General features: G+C 45.3%; 1 protein-coding gene across 9 annotated transcripts in view; it reads right to left on the minus strand.

Annotated features, from left to right (window-relative positions):
- The window catches only part of Cfap54 (cilia and flagella associated protein 54), a 323915-nt gene that overhangs the window by 272859 nt on the left and 33371 nt on the right, over positions 1–17685 (minus strand). For 8 of the 9 annotated variants that reach the window (XR_008221626.1, XR_008221627.1, XR_008221628.1 and 5 more), the window contains exons 6-15: positions 16628–16771; positions 13876–13989; positions 13651–13752; positions 10178–10376; positions 8353–8534; positions 8099–8264; positions 6684–6769; positions 3909–4043; positions 2700–2850; positions 1062–1138 (exon numbers count right to left, since the gene is read on the minus strand). Coding sequence is in view for 6 of the 9 variants with exons in the window: in XM_052753120.1 (XP_052609080.1) it covers positions 1062–1138; positions 2700–2850; positions 3909–4043; positions 6684–6769; positions 8099–8264; positions 8353–8534; positions 10178–10376; positions 13651–13752; positions 13876–13989; positions 16628–16771 (1356 nt within the window). In the remaining 3 variants the exon portion in view is untranslated. The remainder of the gene's footprint in view (positions 1–1061; positions 1139–2699; positions 2851–3908; positions 4044–6683; positions 6770–8098; positions 8265–8352; positions 8535–10177; positions 10377–13650; positions 13753–13875; positions 13990–16627; positions 16772–17685) is intronic. The other variant, XM_052753124.1, reaches the window with a different exon arrangement.

Below are 17685 nucleotides of genomic sequence, written 5' to 3' on the forward strand. Positions count from 1 at the left end.
TATTCACTGGCTTCCTCGCTAGGGAAACATTTTAAAAGTCATCCATAAAACACAGGGGGGCCCTGGTACATGCTCCACAATGAATAAGAAGTGTTTTGTTCTCAGATAATAAAACACATGGTATTCTACATCGCCTTAGAAAAATCACACAGCTTATAGGCAAAGTGACCCCTGGGAAATTCCACAGAAAAGGAACCTATTGTGTTTAATTAAAATCATCCATGGCTGTTTGCTATGACTTCTACTCGTGAAGCACAGGACCAGAATCACAGAGGACAGGCGACAGGCACTGCTCTGGACGATGCCTCCAAACAGGTAGATGTTGGCTGTGTATGTGAGGCTGCTCCATTCAATAGAGAGCAATGCCCATGTAGAGAAGTAATTCAAATATTGTAGGAAAAGCAAACAATGAGAAACCGCCGTGTAGCTCCCCACCCATTCTCCTTCAAGACAAAGCTTGCTAAGCACTCCTGAGCGCCATCAGCATCCTTGGTGCATTTCAATCAGGTAAGAACTCATTCAGCCTGCCAGAGGCATGTGCTGAGCAGAGCATCCCCACTCTTGAAATCTCTGACTCAGGACATATTCAAACAAGCAGTGATAATGTAATGGTAAGACCTCCGTTGGAGAGATGCTTAATGGTTAAAGGTGGGGTTTCATTTTTAAAGGAAGGAACAAATACAACAAAGGACCCAGATTGGATTTCAATACCTCCTTCCTCCAGTGACTCACAACTGTGTAACTCTAGTTCCAGGAGATCTAACACCCTCTTTTGGCTCCTGCAGGTACTACATTCATGTGTACAAACTCACACACAGACACACACTAAGACTGTCTAGGTTTCTGTGTTAAACTTTCATTTAGGACTGATGGTACCTGTTCTAGAGGAAAGGCCAAGTGGGAAGGTGTGTCTGTAGTGACCAATACACACAGCAACAGAAATTCTTCAAGCTTCAATACCCAGAGACATTTCTATAATGAACCACTATACATTTGTAAATTTGATATTGAAAATAAAAATTCACATTTTAAAACATGTTCTCCATAATATATTGCAGTACCTTTAATATTGGAAGGACTTCTGGGATCCCCTTTGGAGTCCCAGGGAACTCCTCAGGCCCTTTTTTTGCAGATAATTCTGAAAAAGAAAGGAAGTGAGGAAAAAGAAAGAGATGAGGAAGAAATGAGAGCAAGACAGAAGGGAAATACAGAAGGATGGAGGGGGAGACAAAATGGAAATACAGGAGTGAATCCGGATTATTAAACCAGTCTACTAAATCAGTTACCTTTCTTAATTAATGATCTTAGAAATGACTCATCATCAGAATTTGACAAGATATCAAAATGTTTCTTTCATGTACTTTAAGTTTTACTTATATCAAATAATCTTGAAAAAAAAAACCTCAAGAATTGTTTCTCAACAAGGTGGCAGCACCACGGGAGTCTTTAGTCATTGCTCATCCCTGTGTTCTATAAAAATCCATTTAAAAGAATGCACAACCTTATGGACTTAGACAAATACCAAAGAAATCCAGCCCAAACTAGAGGAATATAAATTATAAATATTTTAAAGCAACACTATATTTCCTATTTTAAAAACATATTTAATAACTCCAATGAAACAACGTATTCATTCATAAATAGCCCATATTCCAATGTTGATGGCAATTTCTTAACAAAGAATGAAAGCCTTAGGTTGTATTTAGCCCTGTTATGAACAGTGTAAAACAATTATCTTCCAAAAGTAACTCATGCATGAAACAGTAAAATTGAATAAGAAACAGACTTTTAAAGATGGAATCATTTTGGCTTTTTGCTTCCAGGAACAGACAATCTAGAAAATGTCTCTTGGCTGCAGAAAAGATAGAAAATACTTTTTAGGCTCATAAGCTAAGAAGATAACAAAATAACAAATATGAGGCAAGGAGCTTGGAAGAGGAAATTGCGGAGTGTAGAAAGGCAGGAAGGTGAGCCAGGAATGGTAACACAGGTTACCCTTTGCAGCCCCAATACTTGGGGTAGAGGCAAACGGATCAGGAGTTCAAGTGCAGCCTTTGCTACACAGCGAGTTCAGGGCCAGCCTGGGCTAACTGAGACCTCATCTCATTAAGAACAAAAACAAAGCCTACTTATCCTACTGGATACTATGAAAATTCTGAAGAGGGAAACCGGGCGCCATTTTACAGCCCTGAGGAGCAGCTGTGACAGCAAATTAGGAATGAGATAATAAAAATGGCAGACCATTGCTTCCTCGCACAAATACTCATTGGAGAGTGTTTCTCTGTGCCAGGCAGTGTGCTGAGGGCCCAGAATGCAGCAGCACACAAACACACTTTCCTCGTTCATGAAGTGTCTGCTGAGAAATGAATGAGGAAAGACATCAAAGGGAAGTGAGAGAGGAAGGAAGAGGAAGGAGGTTGGCAAAGGTGGAGTGTGTGGCGATTAGGAATGGGGAGGGGGATATGCAGATGAGGGAGAGGCCTTGTCCAGCCTCAAACCACAGAGCGGCTACCATTTCCCCTGTTTACCTGGGTAAGCCTCCACCATCCTCTCTCTCACTGTAAAGCATCGATGAAGCCCACTAACGAGATGCCTCGCTCCTGTGAACGGCAGTTATCCTGGATTCTAATTTATGTTTACATCGCTGTTTGTCCATGCATATGCTAAGAGTCTCATCATGCATTTCATCTGTCGTTTACCTGCAGACTTTCTGAATTTTCTTTTGGGGCTCCCCAAAGACTCTAAGATCTCAGTTATCCGTAACGTGATCTCCGACACCATCACAATGTCCAAATCTTCCAGTTGATAGCAGTGAATCACTTCACTTATCTGCCACAGGAGGTAAACCCACTACAAAAAGAAAATGCAAATCAAAATCAATTCAGAGTAAATTGTATGAAGAGGCAAAGTTTTCAAACTTTTGTTCTCCCTGACCACAACCAAGCGTTATATAGGCCTCTTTATTAATGTATCTTAATCATAAACAACATAGAGTGAATTTAATGAAATATTTAACAACAAAGGTATTTACACAATGGAAACGTTATGATGTTATTGTTCCGTATCATCAATATTTGCTATATTCTCAAAGTTACAGAGGCGGCCAAGTGGGCAGGTGTTTCTGGCCCCACTCCAGGAGCTCAGAAATGGACTTTCATGACTAGGTCCCCAAAGGACAGCACCTGAACCAGCCAGCGTTCTCTGAGACCTGTGATGAGATGGTATTTATCTACCCATATTATCACTTAAAAGAGAACATGACCAAAATGTTAGATCAGTACAATCAGTTGTAGGAAGCTCGGGCACACTAGAAATAAAACATTTGTCACTAAATATTTTATCTAAGTTCCCAGTTTTAGAATGCTCAAATCCTCCACTTTCTCCTTCCGGGGGGGGGGGCAGGGGGGGCGCAGCTCTGTTAAGTAATATACATTATCAAGGACAGCTCTAATATAAATTATCAAGGAGCACTCTAATATATTATGAGGAGCACTCTAATATATATTATGAGGAGCACTCTAATATATATTATGAGGAGCACTCTAATATATATTACTGAGGGGAGAAAAGCACCCTGGTGCTCCTGACTTATTCGTACTCTTATTATTCCTCCTCTTGATAAATGCCATCCAAGCTCCTACGGCCTAGACACGGTGTATTTGTTTCTTCCTTTAAAAATGAAACCGTTTTCCACTCTTGGAAACCAAGCTGGGCCAGGGGCCCAGCAGCACACATCCCGAGAAGGTTCAGTAAGCACTATAAAGAGAAGCTTCCTACCGCACACATCTGCAAAGGATGAGAGTTATGGGATAGATCCTAGGGAAGGCCTAGATTGGAAATGTGTACTCAACTAGAATTAAAAAATAAAAATAACAGAACTCATGTGAAAAGAAAGCAAAAGGAAGTACTTTGTTGGTGCTGATCTTGTGAGAATATTTTGCAAAGTCGCTTCTGGACACGTTGATCCTCTGAATTCCAAGCTTGCATTTCTGCCATAAGAATGTTATTGTGTCCACAACAATGTCCTTATCAGGCTGAATACCCTAAAAACAAAAATGATGAGTGCGTGAGTAAGAAGAATATGATGTGTGTCTGTAACGTTCAGTGTGGGTCAGGAACACTCCTGTAAGTGCTTCCGTGTCCCAGATCAGTGGACTAAGGCGAGTGCCTTCACTGCCGTCAACAGATAGAGAGAACACACATGGTTTCCCATGGGTAAGTGACCAGGAAGTCACAGATGAGCGGGATTCACACACTCCCTGAGTCTCACCTAGCACTCTGTGAACTAGTTCAGCTCTCTAAAAAAAAAAAAAAAGTCTGAAACATTTTCATCCAAGTCTGTGAACCAACGAGTCCTCTCTACCTGGCAAAGTCTCCTTCTCTCTTTCTGAACTTCTTGTATTAAAATAATAAAGAACAGGAGAGGTAAAAGGTAAAGTGGCAATGGGCAGGAAGAGCATGCAGAGGGGGTGGGGAGAGAGATTGCAGGGGAGGGTGGAGAGAGGTGGGGAGAGAATGCAGGGGAGGGTGGAGAGAGGGGTGGTGAGAGAATGGAGGGGAGGGTGGAGAGGGGGTGGGGAGAGATTGCAGGGGAGGGTGGAGAGGGGGTGGGGAGAGAATGCAGGGGAGGGAGGAAAGAGGGGGTGGGGAGAGAATGGAGGGGAGGGTGAAGAGAGGGGTGGGGAGAGAATGGAGGGGAGGGTGGAGAGAGGGGGTGGGGAGAGATTGCAGGGGAGGGTGGAGAGAGGGGGTGGGGAGAGAATGCAGGGGAGGGAGGAAAGAGGGGGTGGGGAGAGAATGGAGGGGAGGGTGAAGAGAGGGGTGGGGAGAGAATGGAGGGGAGGGTGGAGAGAGAGGGGAGGGGGAGAGAATGCAGGGGAGGGTGGAGAGAGAGGGGGTGGGGAGAGAGATTGCAGGGGAGGGTGGAGAGAGGTTGTGGGGAGAGAATGAAGAGGAAGGTGGAGAGGAAGCTGGATGAGAATGCAGGGGTGGGTTGAGAGAGGGATGGGGAGAGAGAATGCAGGGGAGGGTGGAGAGAGGGGGGTGGGGAGGGAATGCAGGGGGGGTGGAGAATAACCACGCAGAACTGAGCAGATCTCTATGTGGGCATCAACACAGGGCCGGGGATGGACTTGTCTCCTCTCTGATGAGTTGGTTTTTGTCAGAAGAAAAAGAGGACTCCCTCGTTATGTATGAACTGGGAGGTGAGTGAAGTTTATGATTAGAATAAAGCAAATGTGGGCCTCTCCGGAAGCTCCGGGACTTAAGCTGGTATGTGCCACCACTCTGCAGCACTTGGGGACAGAACAGACACCAAACACTGGTAAATGTGCATGGACTTGAGTCCAGCTGAGCTGAACTAAGACATATCATGTATTCTTCTTAAGTGCGTAAGCGAAAGGTCTTTGCCCTTTTAAGCCTTGATTTGTTGTTGTTGTTGTTGTTGTTGTTGTTGTTGTTGTTAAGCTGGCCCATTATAATAATTACGTTTTCTGCCTGTCTTACAAAATTAAATACCTGGCTGGGTCTGTTGATGTAGGCTGATATAATCCCAGCCTGGTCACTAGTCACTTTACTATGCGTAAGACTGAGACAGACGGAGGACCTCAGTTCCAAGGCCAGCCTGGGCAACTTAATGACATTCTGTCTCAAAATCCAAAGTCAAAAGTGGGCTGGGGAGCTAGCTCTGGGATAGAATACTTGCCTCGCTACATGCAGCCCTATGTTCTATCCCAAGCACTGAGAGAGAAAAAATCTACTACAGATTCCAAGAAACTCTAATAAATTCAGAAGAAATAGAAATACTGTAAGAACAGAGCATATTTTAATCCCCTATTGTGTTTCATCTACCTGAGTAAACAGTAATGCAAAACTTTATAATTACAATTTCTGCTCTTCATAATCATAAACCTAAAATTCAAATACAATGTCATGAGAATTCCACTATTATATACAAAAGCAATGACAACAGATTTAGGGTACCACTGCTCAAAACTGCCTTCCAGGGAAGCTCAGACATACCTTAGGGAACCTGGGATCCAAATTTAAAAGTAGTGCTAGATACTACTACTTTTAGGGATGATGCAGCTCAGAGGTAGAGCACTTGTCAAGCCGGACCCTAGGGTCAATCCCTCCCTGCCTCTGGGGGATGGGGGGGAGGTAAGGGGAAGAGAGGAAAGAGAGAGAGAGAGAGAGAGAGAGAGAGAGAGAGAGAGAGAGAGAGAGAGAGAGCGCTGCATCATATCTCACTTACCAGGATCATGAGTTCACAGGAACCTGAGATACACAGTAAGGGAACTGGCACCTGCACATGGGCCATTTCTAAAATCTGGGCACTGTGTGAGAAGTGACACTAAGCAGGCACTGTCACCATGGGCTGGTAAGCACCATGGCCATAATGCGCTACACATACTCGCTGTCCCTCAGAACCGCCGCCCGGGTCCCCCATCTTTGGATGAATTACAGCTAGCCTAGGACTTCCCCCTAAAGGAGCAGATTGACACCCATGACGATAAAAAGGAACCAGAAGCTCCAAGCCAGCAACCGACGCAACGATGTGTTCTCTAATGAGCAAATAATTAAGAACTTTAGGAGCAGATCTCGTCGTGTTTTAAAGCTAGGCCAGCCTGCTAAAAGATATTTCCTCCCACACCGCTACAGCTTATTCCAAAGAGTTACGTCACCTTGGAAGGGGTGCACACACAGTAATGAAGAATCGCCGCCAAATGAAAAATGTCTTCTGAGTACCCACAGCTCCTCACACAGGACTCTGCAAACCAAAGGCAGACGATGAGGGTAGGAAACCAACTTCTAGGCCTCGAGTACAAAACACAGAAGTGCCACAAAAATGGCGCAGGTGAGGCCCGGACCGTTTTTCATGCCAGTACGCTGTTTAAAATGTTTTCTTGTCAAAATTAATCTCAGTAGCTGTAACTCCATTTAAATAGACGAATGTTTTTATTATTAATCCACAACACATATGCCAACTATGTCCAAAGAGACGTTGAGAAGGTTTGCAATACTAGGATGATCTGAAATGTGGCGGCTGGAGAAATGTATAAAGGTATTGATTCAGATACTGACAGACGAAGAAAGGCTATCACCATGGGTACAAATGATTTACTGTGAGGGAGCCGCTATGTGATGCCTAAAAGAACATGGGAAATTGTGCTATTTTATTTGTGCAACCCAATAAAGTTTATCTGAGGATCAGGGGAAAAAGCCAGCCGCTACATTGAACACAGAAGTCAGGCAATGGTAGCACACGCCTTTAATCCTGTCACTTAGTAGGCAGAGATCCATCGGGATCTCTGTGAGTTCAAGGCCACACTGGAAAAAGAGCCAGGTGTGGTGGCACACACCTTAAATTCCAACACTAGTTAACCATGGCGGTCTGGAGGTCTGTACAGACAGACAGGAAGTGACCGAGCTGAGCAGAAAGAGGAAGTGATGTAATTGGATAGAGAGAGCAAATGAGATGGCAGAACAGAAAAGCAGATAGGCATGGGTAGACAGGAAGTAGATCTCTTTGGAAGCTGAGGGTCAGTAAGGTGAGGTTGGCTTGTGGCTTTTCCTATTCCTCTGATCTCTCAGGTTTTAACCCCGATGTCTGGCTCCAGGCTTTTTATTTAATAAGACTGTTCAACAATTCATTTACAGAAAATAAACAAAGCTCACTGATCTAAAGGCAGATTAGATGCTAAATTATCTTATCTGTACAGTGACACTTAAATCATTGAAGTCCTACAACAGAAAACCCTGCATGCCGGAGAGAAGGGACAACCCAACTTTCTCTTTGCTCAGCCATTTCCCATCCACCTTTGCCCTTTGCCCTTTGCCCTTTGATCAGCAGCCCTGCTCACCTCCCACTTCCTGTTCATGCGTGGTGACATCACATCGCTGGACACCAGCTGTTGCTGACCTACCACCCTCCCAAACTCCACTGCTCCCAGCCGCACAGTCACGGCTGCCGAACCCTCGGTCACCAGGCACACCCCTGGTCCTTCAGCCTCGACCATGCTTTGTCTCACCTCGCCTGAAAAGACCATCTTTTCTCACATAGAGCAATTTTTTTTTTTAAATGCAGCTAAATACTCACCATGACAAGCAATATGTTTTAGATAAACTTGAATGGGCTGTGCCTGCTTATCATTTTCCAGAGGGAAGATTGAGCCTTTGTTTTTCTTTAAATTGATCAGAGGCTCTGCTGCCAACAGAAGAATTAAATCCTTCTCTGCTTTCTTCAATTCGACGCTATCCTGCTTCTGAGAAAAGCATACCCCACAAGGTAATTAGCGAGTCCGCGCCATTTTAACAGAACAGAAAACAAATGAAGAGCTTTGCATGTGTTACCTGGAGAAAGTAAATAAGCTGTCCAGCTAGTGATTCAAACAATGCCCACTCCTCGTAAGAAAAAGCCAATTTTGCAAATTTTACGGCAGCGAGCGCAGAAATGACATTTTTCCTTTCCACCACATGCTCCAGGAGACACGTTTTTGGGAAATCAAGTTTTCCATGTGTACTAACATTTGAAACTAGAAAAGGAGAGGGGAATGTCTGGGTGTCATTCATGCAAAGAGACATTTATTAGACATTAACCGTCAGACACTATCAGTCTCTAGGAAAACAATGATTTAAAAAAAAAAGGACAAGGACACAGTCCCCAACCTCACTGTCGCTGAGTTTTCAGGGTAGTGGGTGGGGCCGAATAAGAGACCGAAGTGGGCAAATGCACAGTGCTATGGAGGCAAATAGTAAGGGCATCCAACATGGGTCTGAGGGAGGACACTGGCTAAAGCCACTCAGAAGAAGGAGCATGGTCATCTGGAGAGATGGCCAGGGATTAAGAACACCATTCTCACAGAAGACCCAGGTTGGTTGCCAGCACCTACATGGCAGCTTACAAGTGTCTATAATTCAAGTTCCACAAAATCCAGTGGCTTCTTCTGGCCTCTTTAGACATCAGGGCACAGGGCACCAGGCACATGGTGCACATCCATCCATTCAGGCAAAACACCCGTACACCTTCAAAAATGGTGCTGTGTCAACTAGACAGGCACAAGAATAAACAAATGGCGATCTCTACTTCATGCCCACAGAAACAGCATCAGTGTGGACCTTGGGCAAGAAATGAAGCGACAGAACTTACAGAAGAAAACATGGTAGCACATGTAGGGCACTGAGAAGGCAGAGCCTTCTTAAATGGGACACAAAAAGGATTAACTATAAAGGATGTATTGGCAAACTGGACTACATGAAAATTTAAGAGTGTCTGGGGTCTGGGGAGATGGCACACGGTTGAAAGTATTGGCTGCTCTCCCCAGAACCCACATAGTGGCTTACAACCGTCAGTAATTCTGGCTCCAGGGAAACAGACACCCTCTTGATGTACACAGCGGTACACAAGCATAAATGCAGGCAAAAGACTCAGACACAAAACATAAAAATAAAATCAACAATTCCTGTCGTAACAGAGACCATTAAGACAATGGAAAGAGGGGCTGGAGAGAGGGCTCAGTCAGTCATGAGGACGAGTTCCGTTTACCCATGTAAAACGCCAGGCATGGCGGCACGCTGTAATCCAGAGCTAAGGAAGAAGAAAGAGGAGGATCCCTGGGGCCTGCTGGCCAGTCAGTCTAACAGAACCAGTGACCCCCGTCTCAAACAAACAAACAAAAAACACCATTGTGGGAGATTCCTGAAGTCAACCTCTTGTCTTCACACACACACACACACACACACACACACACACACACACACACACACACACACACTCAGTGCTAACGAGTATGAACAATCCCATGAACAAAAAAAAACACCAGTCTATAAATCCCTATAGTGAATGGCTGAACTAATGGTCCAGTGTTGAAGGTTCTTCATCTATGGTCAGATTGGGACAGCGCAGCCATCAGCCAGTGTCTCTGGTGATTCCAGTCAGTGCAATAAATCAGGAAATGAAGGGGAAACATTAAGAGATTAAAGCCTGAAAAGAAAGAAATGTAACTGTCATTACTCAAAGATGATGAGTAATTTAGGGGAAAGGAAAACCCTACGAATGAATTATTGGTCACTGGATTCAAGGTCAATATGTAAATTCGATACTATTTCTCACATATGAGCCATCATGCTGAAGGTGTTTGTTATCGGTGTCTACCATAAAATATTAACATTTACTTACGAATCAAAAGCTCTTTCCCAGCCATGAACAGTTCTAAGACAACATCGCGGAGCTCCACTTCATCCGTAACCAGAGGTCCAGTCTGCAGGATTCGCCTGCTTGAGTCAGAAAGAGCTTCCAAGACAGCCAGAAAGCGGGACGAGGTGCTATCAAACAGCTCATCCAGCAGCCGTTCCGTGACCGTCCGCGGCCACACCATCTAGACATGAAAGAAAGCCAAAGTTACCAGGAGGCGAAGGTGACTGCCTGCTTCCCTGATGCTGAGGGAGCAGTCAGTCCGACAGTGGGACAGTCGCTTTGGGGCCTTTTACACCCCACGACAGACTCCGTTTAAGGAAGTCACGACACCAAGGACTCCGCTGTTTCTTATGTGCCGATGTGTCCAAGGCAGTATAGAAAAACTACTTAGTGTGGCAATTTATCGAGGTATTGTCTCCACGTGCCTTGTGGCACCCTGGTGACAGCCACAGGGAGCTGAGACTCAAACTTTGTTGGCCTGGAATCCCTTGGGGATGCCTTTTAGATTCAAGGCCAAATGTCCAGAAAAAAATCTGTGGGTTTAGGTCAGACAGTGTTGATAAATGCTGCAGGAAATTCTTATGCAGAATGTCCTCGAACTCAAATCTGAAACACTACCTTATGGTGTAAATAACTTGGGGTTTAGTGGTTACTGCTATGGAAGATTTGATGGGCTATATACCAAAAGCAAGCGGCTGTGTAGGCCTCTGAGACATCCAGCCACCCTCCTTTGTACTGAGTGACTTCATCTACAGGTGTTTGCTTTAGAACTAATGCCTCAGCCGGGCAGTGGTGGCGCACGCCTTTAATCCCAGCACTCGGGAGGCAGAGCCAGGCAGATCTCTGTGAGTTCAAGGCCAGCCTGGGCTACCAAGTGAGTTCCAGGAAAGGCACAAAGCTACACAGAGAAACCCTGTCTCAAAAAACCAAAAAAAAAAAAAAAGAGTAGAACTATTGCCTCTCGCCGGGTGGTGGTGGAGCACACCTTTAATCCCAGCACTCAGGAGGCAGAGCCAGACAGATCTCTGTGAGTTCGAGGCCAGACTGGGCTACAGAGTGAGTTCCAGGAAAGGCGCAAAGCTACAGAGAGAAACCCTGTCTCGAAAAACCAAAAAAAAAACAAAAAAAAAACAAAAAAAAAAAACTATTGCCTCTCACAAACGGCCTGGTCTCTGCCTGTAGGCTGCCAATAGGGAAACTGGTGCCTGTAAGTTGGCATTTCCAGAACTGATACCCAGCTGGAAAATGCCAGCCACGTTCCCACGATGCCCTTGTTTATTTCTTCTTCTAGGGGCAAAGCTGGAAAGAGAGACAGAAATGGATAAAGCTGCCTTGAGCCATGTTTTCCCAGTACTAGCTTCCCGACCCATTGGCTTTTGTCTTTGATTCCGCAGGCCAACCGTACGTCAAAAAAGCTCAAGAAAAGTTGAAGTCTATGCCTTGCGCTCTCTCTCTCTCTCTCTCTCTCTCTCTCTCTCTCTCTCTCAACAGAGGTGAGGCCTCCTCTGAAGATTTGTACTAGAGGTTAAAACAGTGCTTTAAAAATATATTTTAAAAATATAAATAAATAAGAATATATTTAAATACTATAATAAGCTTTCTAATAATTAGAAGTGTCATAAATGAAATGACGTTTGCCACTAATTGGTGAAAAGAACAGCCAGGCTGGGATACATAGTGAATTCTAGACCACCCTAGGCTACAAAGTGAGACCCTGTCTTAAAAAATGCAATGGGATTTTTTTAAAGAGCCCCAAATAACTGAATTTTAATATGGTTTTATCTAGAAAGATTTTCTAAAGATATTTTTAATTTTGCTTCAAGAATAACCACACCTCCTGACTGGGTGCTCAGTGGCAGCCCTGCAGATTCAGATATCTAAATTTGGTTTCCACAAGGGAAAAGAAAAGGTTTGTAACAGAGGAAAACAAATCACCCCTGCCCTCTCCACAGGGGGGCAGCATTACAACTTAAGGATACCAGATGTTGGACCTCCAACAGCTCAACAAGAAACTGCCTGAGGTGTGGCAAGCTACCAGCCCCAGCAACTGGAGAGCATTGAGCAGTGTGGGATACGATTTTAAAGGTATGGAGTAGGCTGGGCGGTGGTGGCGCACACCTTTAATCCCAGCACTCGGGAGGCAGAGGCAGGCGGATCTCTGTGACTTCAAGGCCAGCCTGGTCTACAGAGCGAGATCCAGGACAGGCACCAAAACTACAGAGAAGCCCTGTCTTTCAAAAAAAAAGGTATGGAGTAGATACTCTTCAAAATAGTCATGCTCCATAACAGTGGATTGGCCCTGTGTCCAAGATAACATTTGAAAATAGTATTAATTTAAAAGGGAAAGGGGGTCATCCCTGAATAGCGTGAGCTCTAAAGAGAGCAGTTGGGGTTGGCACTATGAGAAGGCACTGGACTCGGGTTCACCTTCCAGTGCTGCTGGGGCATGTGACCCCAAGCTGGTGACAGAAACACTCTGAGCCCTGATTTCTTCACACGTAGTTGGAAAGCACCACAGCAGGTGGCATCCAAGCTCCCTCCCAGGATCGGAGATTCTGAGGCTCTTCTGACAGAGCCTGCTCATCCTCTTCCCCCACCTGCCGACACATTCCAGTCCCCGCACAGCCAGCCGCTCACAGAGGAGAGCTAGCTGGTGCCCGTCTACAACAATCAGAAATAGCTTCAGGGAAGGAGAATTGAGCCCAGAGGACACTGAGCTCAGAAAGGTGACAGGGAAGAGTAAAGAAAGAAGGGAGGGAGGGAGGGAGGACAGTAGGGTGGGAGGGAAGGGTTGAACCCCACAAAGAGTATCTGCTTCACTACCCTATGACAGTATTTAATGCTGAGGTTGAGAGGGGCCATGTGACTAGTTACAACACCGGAGAAGTATACCACTTTCATGCTGGGCATCATGGCTCCCCTAAGCTCTCTGTCCTCCCTCCAGCAGAGAAGGCAGCAATGTCTGAATCATAAGAACTGCTCCCAGGTCTCCTCCTGAACAGCCACTCAGCAGGCCCCCCTGGTGACTCTCTGCTGGCTCCTAACTCCAACAGGGAATTATTGTTGAATCTTCTGAGATGCGGGGACTGTTCGGTGCTATCGTATAGCCCAGTTCAAGATACTCCTAATGAGAAAACCTCAAAGCTAATGTCAAGTGGCCCAAGGCAAGGGCCTGGGCAGACCCACTCGGGACTGTCCATTTGCAAGGGGCTTGCATGCAAACCTTTCCCAAGCTCATCTTCCGCCTCTCAGCCATTACCGTTGCAAAACTGGGATAACGTAAAGCACAGGAAAGAGAAATGGATGCTGTGAGACCGTATCTCAGTTGGAAAGACATTCCATTGCTCTGAAATCTGGGGCAGGATTTAATCATTAGCAACTAGGCTTAAAACATACAAAGGAAGAGCACTGGCATACTGCAAAAGGGTCTTCTAGAGAAGGCCCTGGGGACTTACACTCTGGGCTTCCTTTAGGTTAATTCTGATCTTCGGTCTAAAGACAGCTTTGCCTTTTCTCCTAGACTCATACACTCCTCTTTTGAAGATCATCACGGCCATCTGTCTCCAAGAGAAGAATCACATATGACATCACAACAGGATGCACGCCTCAGCCACGAAGATTGAACGCTTAATCAACAGTGCTGTGCAGTACATTTCTTCCATTTCATGAAATTTTCATACCTTTATCGTGGCCTCTCTGTAATATTTTCGGGACTCTTCCTGACACTGGGAGGAACTCATTAATTCCAGTTGCCTTAACTCATCAATTTTAGCTAATGCACGTCGAGCAAATGCCTGTGTTGCAATTAAAACAAATTTAATTCACAATAAGTTGGAGAACCATGATTAAAAATGTATAAAAATGGTATGTTTTGATGTCTGAGGCATTTGACTTAATCTGAATTAAACTGCTGGCTGCTGTTGATTCCTTATAACACAGTAGCTCTCCAATCAATCATTTCCTATGAGCACCATTAAGCTCTATAAATCTAAAGTTAATAAACATCCTGACATGTTAACTTTATGAATTATAGGATTTTTAGAAGAAAGCCAAAATGTAGATTAAACAGAACCTTTGTACAGAGTACTGCTCTGCTAACAATGCCTAGAAGCATACTCACACTTGAATGCACATACACGCACATGCACACACACACACACACACACACACCATCTTGAGACGGTCTTCTCCAATTTCAACCTTCCCAGTATAACGTGAGATGGAATCTCTTCAACTGCTCACACGCTGACCACTACAGTGTGGCGTCTCTAAAGGGCCTTATTCATTTTCAGATCTCCAATAGCCATGGTAGAGGAAATCCTGAAGAACCGGAAGGAAAGGCAGGAAGAAGGCGGGCTAGCTCGTGGAACCATTTCACCATGTGCTGAGTCTCTAGAGACAATAACAAGGGTTCAGAAGAGCCCTTGAGAAGAGTTCAGCAGCAAAAAGTTGGCATCACAGGCCGCTCCAGAGTGCAACAGACAGACTTCCAAAATTTCACGTCATTGCTTTTACTGTTTTTTCTAAATACTTTACTCATAGCTTTTAAAAGCGAACGTCCCATGCCAGCTGCAACATTAGAATTAAGGGATGTATAGATTTTCCAGTAAACAGTAATCCCGATAAGGATCAAAACGTCAGAACAACCGGTGTTCCGTCCCCACCACAGAAGTAGCGGTGTTGCAAACTCTGCCTCCCTAGAGTACCAGGGGAGTTCATCCTGCGTATGTGCTGAGCAGCGTTTAGAATTATCCTGAGCTGCAAAGATATTCTAGCAGGGTTTGAGTTCAGCGGCTCCTCTAGCTAGGGACTGCTACCACCTAACTGTTCAGAATTAATCCAGGGAGGAAAAAACAAATGTAAGAAACGATTGATGGCCAAATTATGTCTATCGGGTTGTGAACAGATCAGGGGCAGGTGTGAGCACAGCTATGAAAGCTGTGTCTTGCACTAGGCTCCAAGCCAAGGGGCTAAGGGAGCACTGAACTCCGAGCAACAGGCCTCTCACCGGGCTGTGCGAGCATCCTGGAGCAAGGATGCACTGGCCAGAAGAAAGAGGTGCGGTTTTCTGATTTTCACAGGAGAGTGAAACACATCCACACATACACATACACACACAAACACATTCACTGACAAGTGAGTACCGTGTGCAGTATGGAAGATAAGCCCGTGCCAATCAACGGGAGCCCCTGCCAGCTTGTTAGATGTCAAGTGTTCAGTCTAAAAGACGTGCCCACAAGAAGAGGGACCAGATACAGCTAATAAGCCTGGAGGTAGCGGAAGTCAGAGAGTGTAACAGGCGCCATGGAGCCTCAAACGGAGCAGGGAAGGAGGAGTCTCCGTGTGAGGACAGCAGAGGGACGGAAGATGAGGAAACAGTTCCATGGGTACAGCGCTCGCCGCCCAAGCTTGAGGACCTGAGTTCGGGTCCCCACAACCCAAGGAACGCCAGACGCAGGAGCTCACATCTGTAACCTCGGCGTCGCTATGACAATATGGGAAGCAGAGACGGCAAAGCTCTGGAGGCTCATGGGCCAGTTAGCCTGGAGTAAGCAACAGCAGGCAAGAGACCCTGCCAGAAACCAAGTGAAAAGCAAGGCCCAACACCCAAGGATGTCCGCTGACCTCCACATGCGCACTGTGGTGCCTGCACACACACACACACACCCACATATACACACACACATACACACTCATACACATATACACACACATACATATACACACACACATACACATACACACACACATACATATACACACATACATACACATACACACACAGATACATACATACACAAACATATATATACACACACACATACACACACACATATATATACATACACACACACATACATGCACATACACACACACACATACATACACATACACACACACATACATACATACACATACACACACATACACACACACATACATATACATACACACACATGTACACATACACACACATACATATACATACACACACATACACACACACACACATACATGCACATACACACACACATACACACACACACATACATGCACATACACACACACACATACATGCACATACACACACATACATATACATACACACACACATACATATACATACACACACATACATATACATACACACACATACATACATACACATACACATATACACATATACATACGCACATATACATACACACACACACACACACACACACACACACACACACCCCACATACAGAGAGAGCACAAAACAGTGAGAAAGCCACAAAACAGAACAGCCAAGAAAACATCTTCAGACAAGACAGGCGTCCCTTGGCTCTGCCTCTTTCCAGGCCTCTGGCTGGTCTCCTGAGACACGGAAAGGAGAGAGGGTCTGATACGCTGTATTTCCAACGCTGACGCCGTCTGAAAGCCACGTACCTCGCCGTGGATGCCAGTCTGGCAGTCGTAGTGGCACTGGCAGACGGCCGTGTACAGAGTGGCTCTCCAGGTCAGGTACCTGACGGACAGGAGCGGGACAGAGGACTCCATGCACACGCTGGCCCACAGCAGGTACTCTAAGGCCTGGGCAGGGAAGCAGAGCACACTGTGGGATTGATTCTCATCTCTTACACTGACCGTGACATTATTTAGAATCACCGAGGCCTAAGCTGTGAGTGCTGGTTGCTGGCTACTCCTATCAAAGTCACCATAAACAGCGAGTCATAGAAAACAAACATTTTGTGTGTGCATACATGTTCATATTATGATGGTGCGTGTGCACATGTATGCATTTGCATGTAGAGGCCAAAGTCAAGATCAAGTGTCTTCCTCAATTGCTCTCCCTCTTCTTTTTTGAGACGCACTCTCTCACTGACTCAGCCGGACTGGCTGGCCAGCCAGCTCCTAGAATCTGCCTGTCTCCACGTCCCCAATGCAGGATTGTAGGCGTGCAGCTGTGCTTGGCTTCTTTTTAAACATGGGTTCTGGAAATCAAATTCAGGTCTTCGTGTTTGTAAAGCAATTACTTTACCAAGGGCCCATCTCCCCATCCCCTGAATCTTTGTTTTTGAGTTGAGAAAGACCCAAATCTCAAAATAGCTGTTTTTAGAGTGTCTTTCTTGTTCTAGAACAGCCCCTGACATGGCCTGGGGGCTGAGCTCATTTTCAGAACATTCTTCAGGTGTGAACTGTAGTCTGGGAGCTGTTCAAAGCTGCTCGCTCGTCTGTGGAACTGGGGTGTTATCTCGGTTTAGGAGGATGGGGTAAATGGGAACAGCTTACCACTGCCGACTTCCAATGCTCGTTAGAGACAGTCAGACTGAAATCAGAGAAACTTAGGCTGCACTCCCAATTCAGTCTCTCTCTAGGCCTCAATCATCTCATCTGCACCATGGGAACTTTAACACACCCCAGCCAGGCTGCTCTGGAGAAAGCGTCAATGCACATGATGCTCTAGGCATAGTGATCAGTACTCTGTCAGTACGTGTCCTAGGGTT

The sequence above is a fragment of the Peromyscus californicus genome, unplaced genomic scaffold, assembly GCF_007827085.1.
Source record: "Peromyscus californicus insignis strain IS unplaced genomic scaffold, ASM782708v3 Scaffold_24__1_contigs__length_46423439, whole genome shotgun sequence".
Taxonomy (NCBI): Eukaryota; Metazoa; Chordata; class Mammalia; order Rodentia; family Cricetidae; genus Peromyscus; species Peromyscus californicus.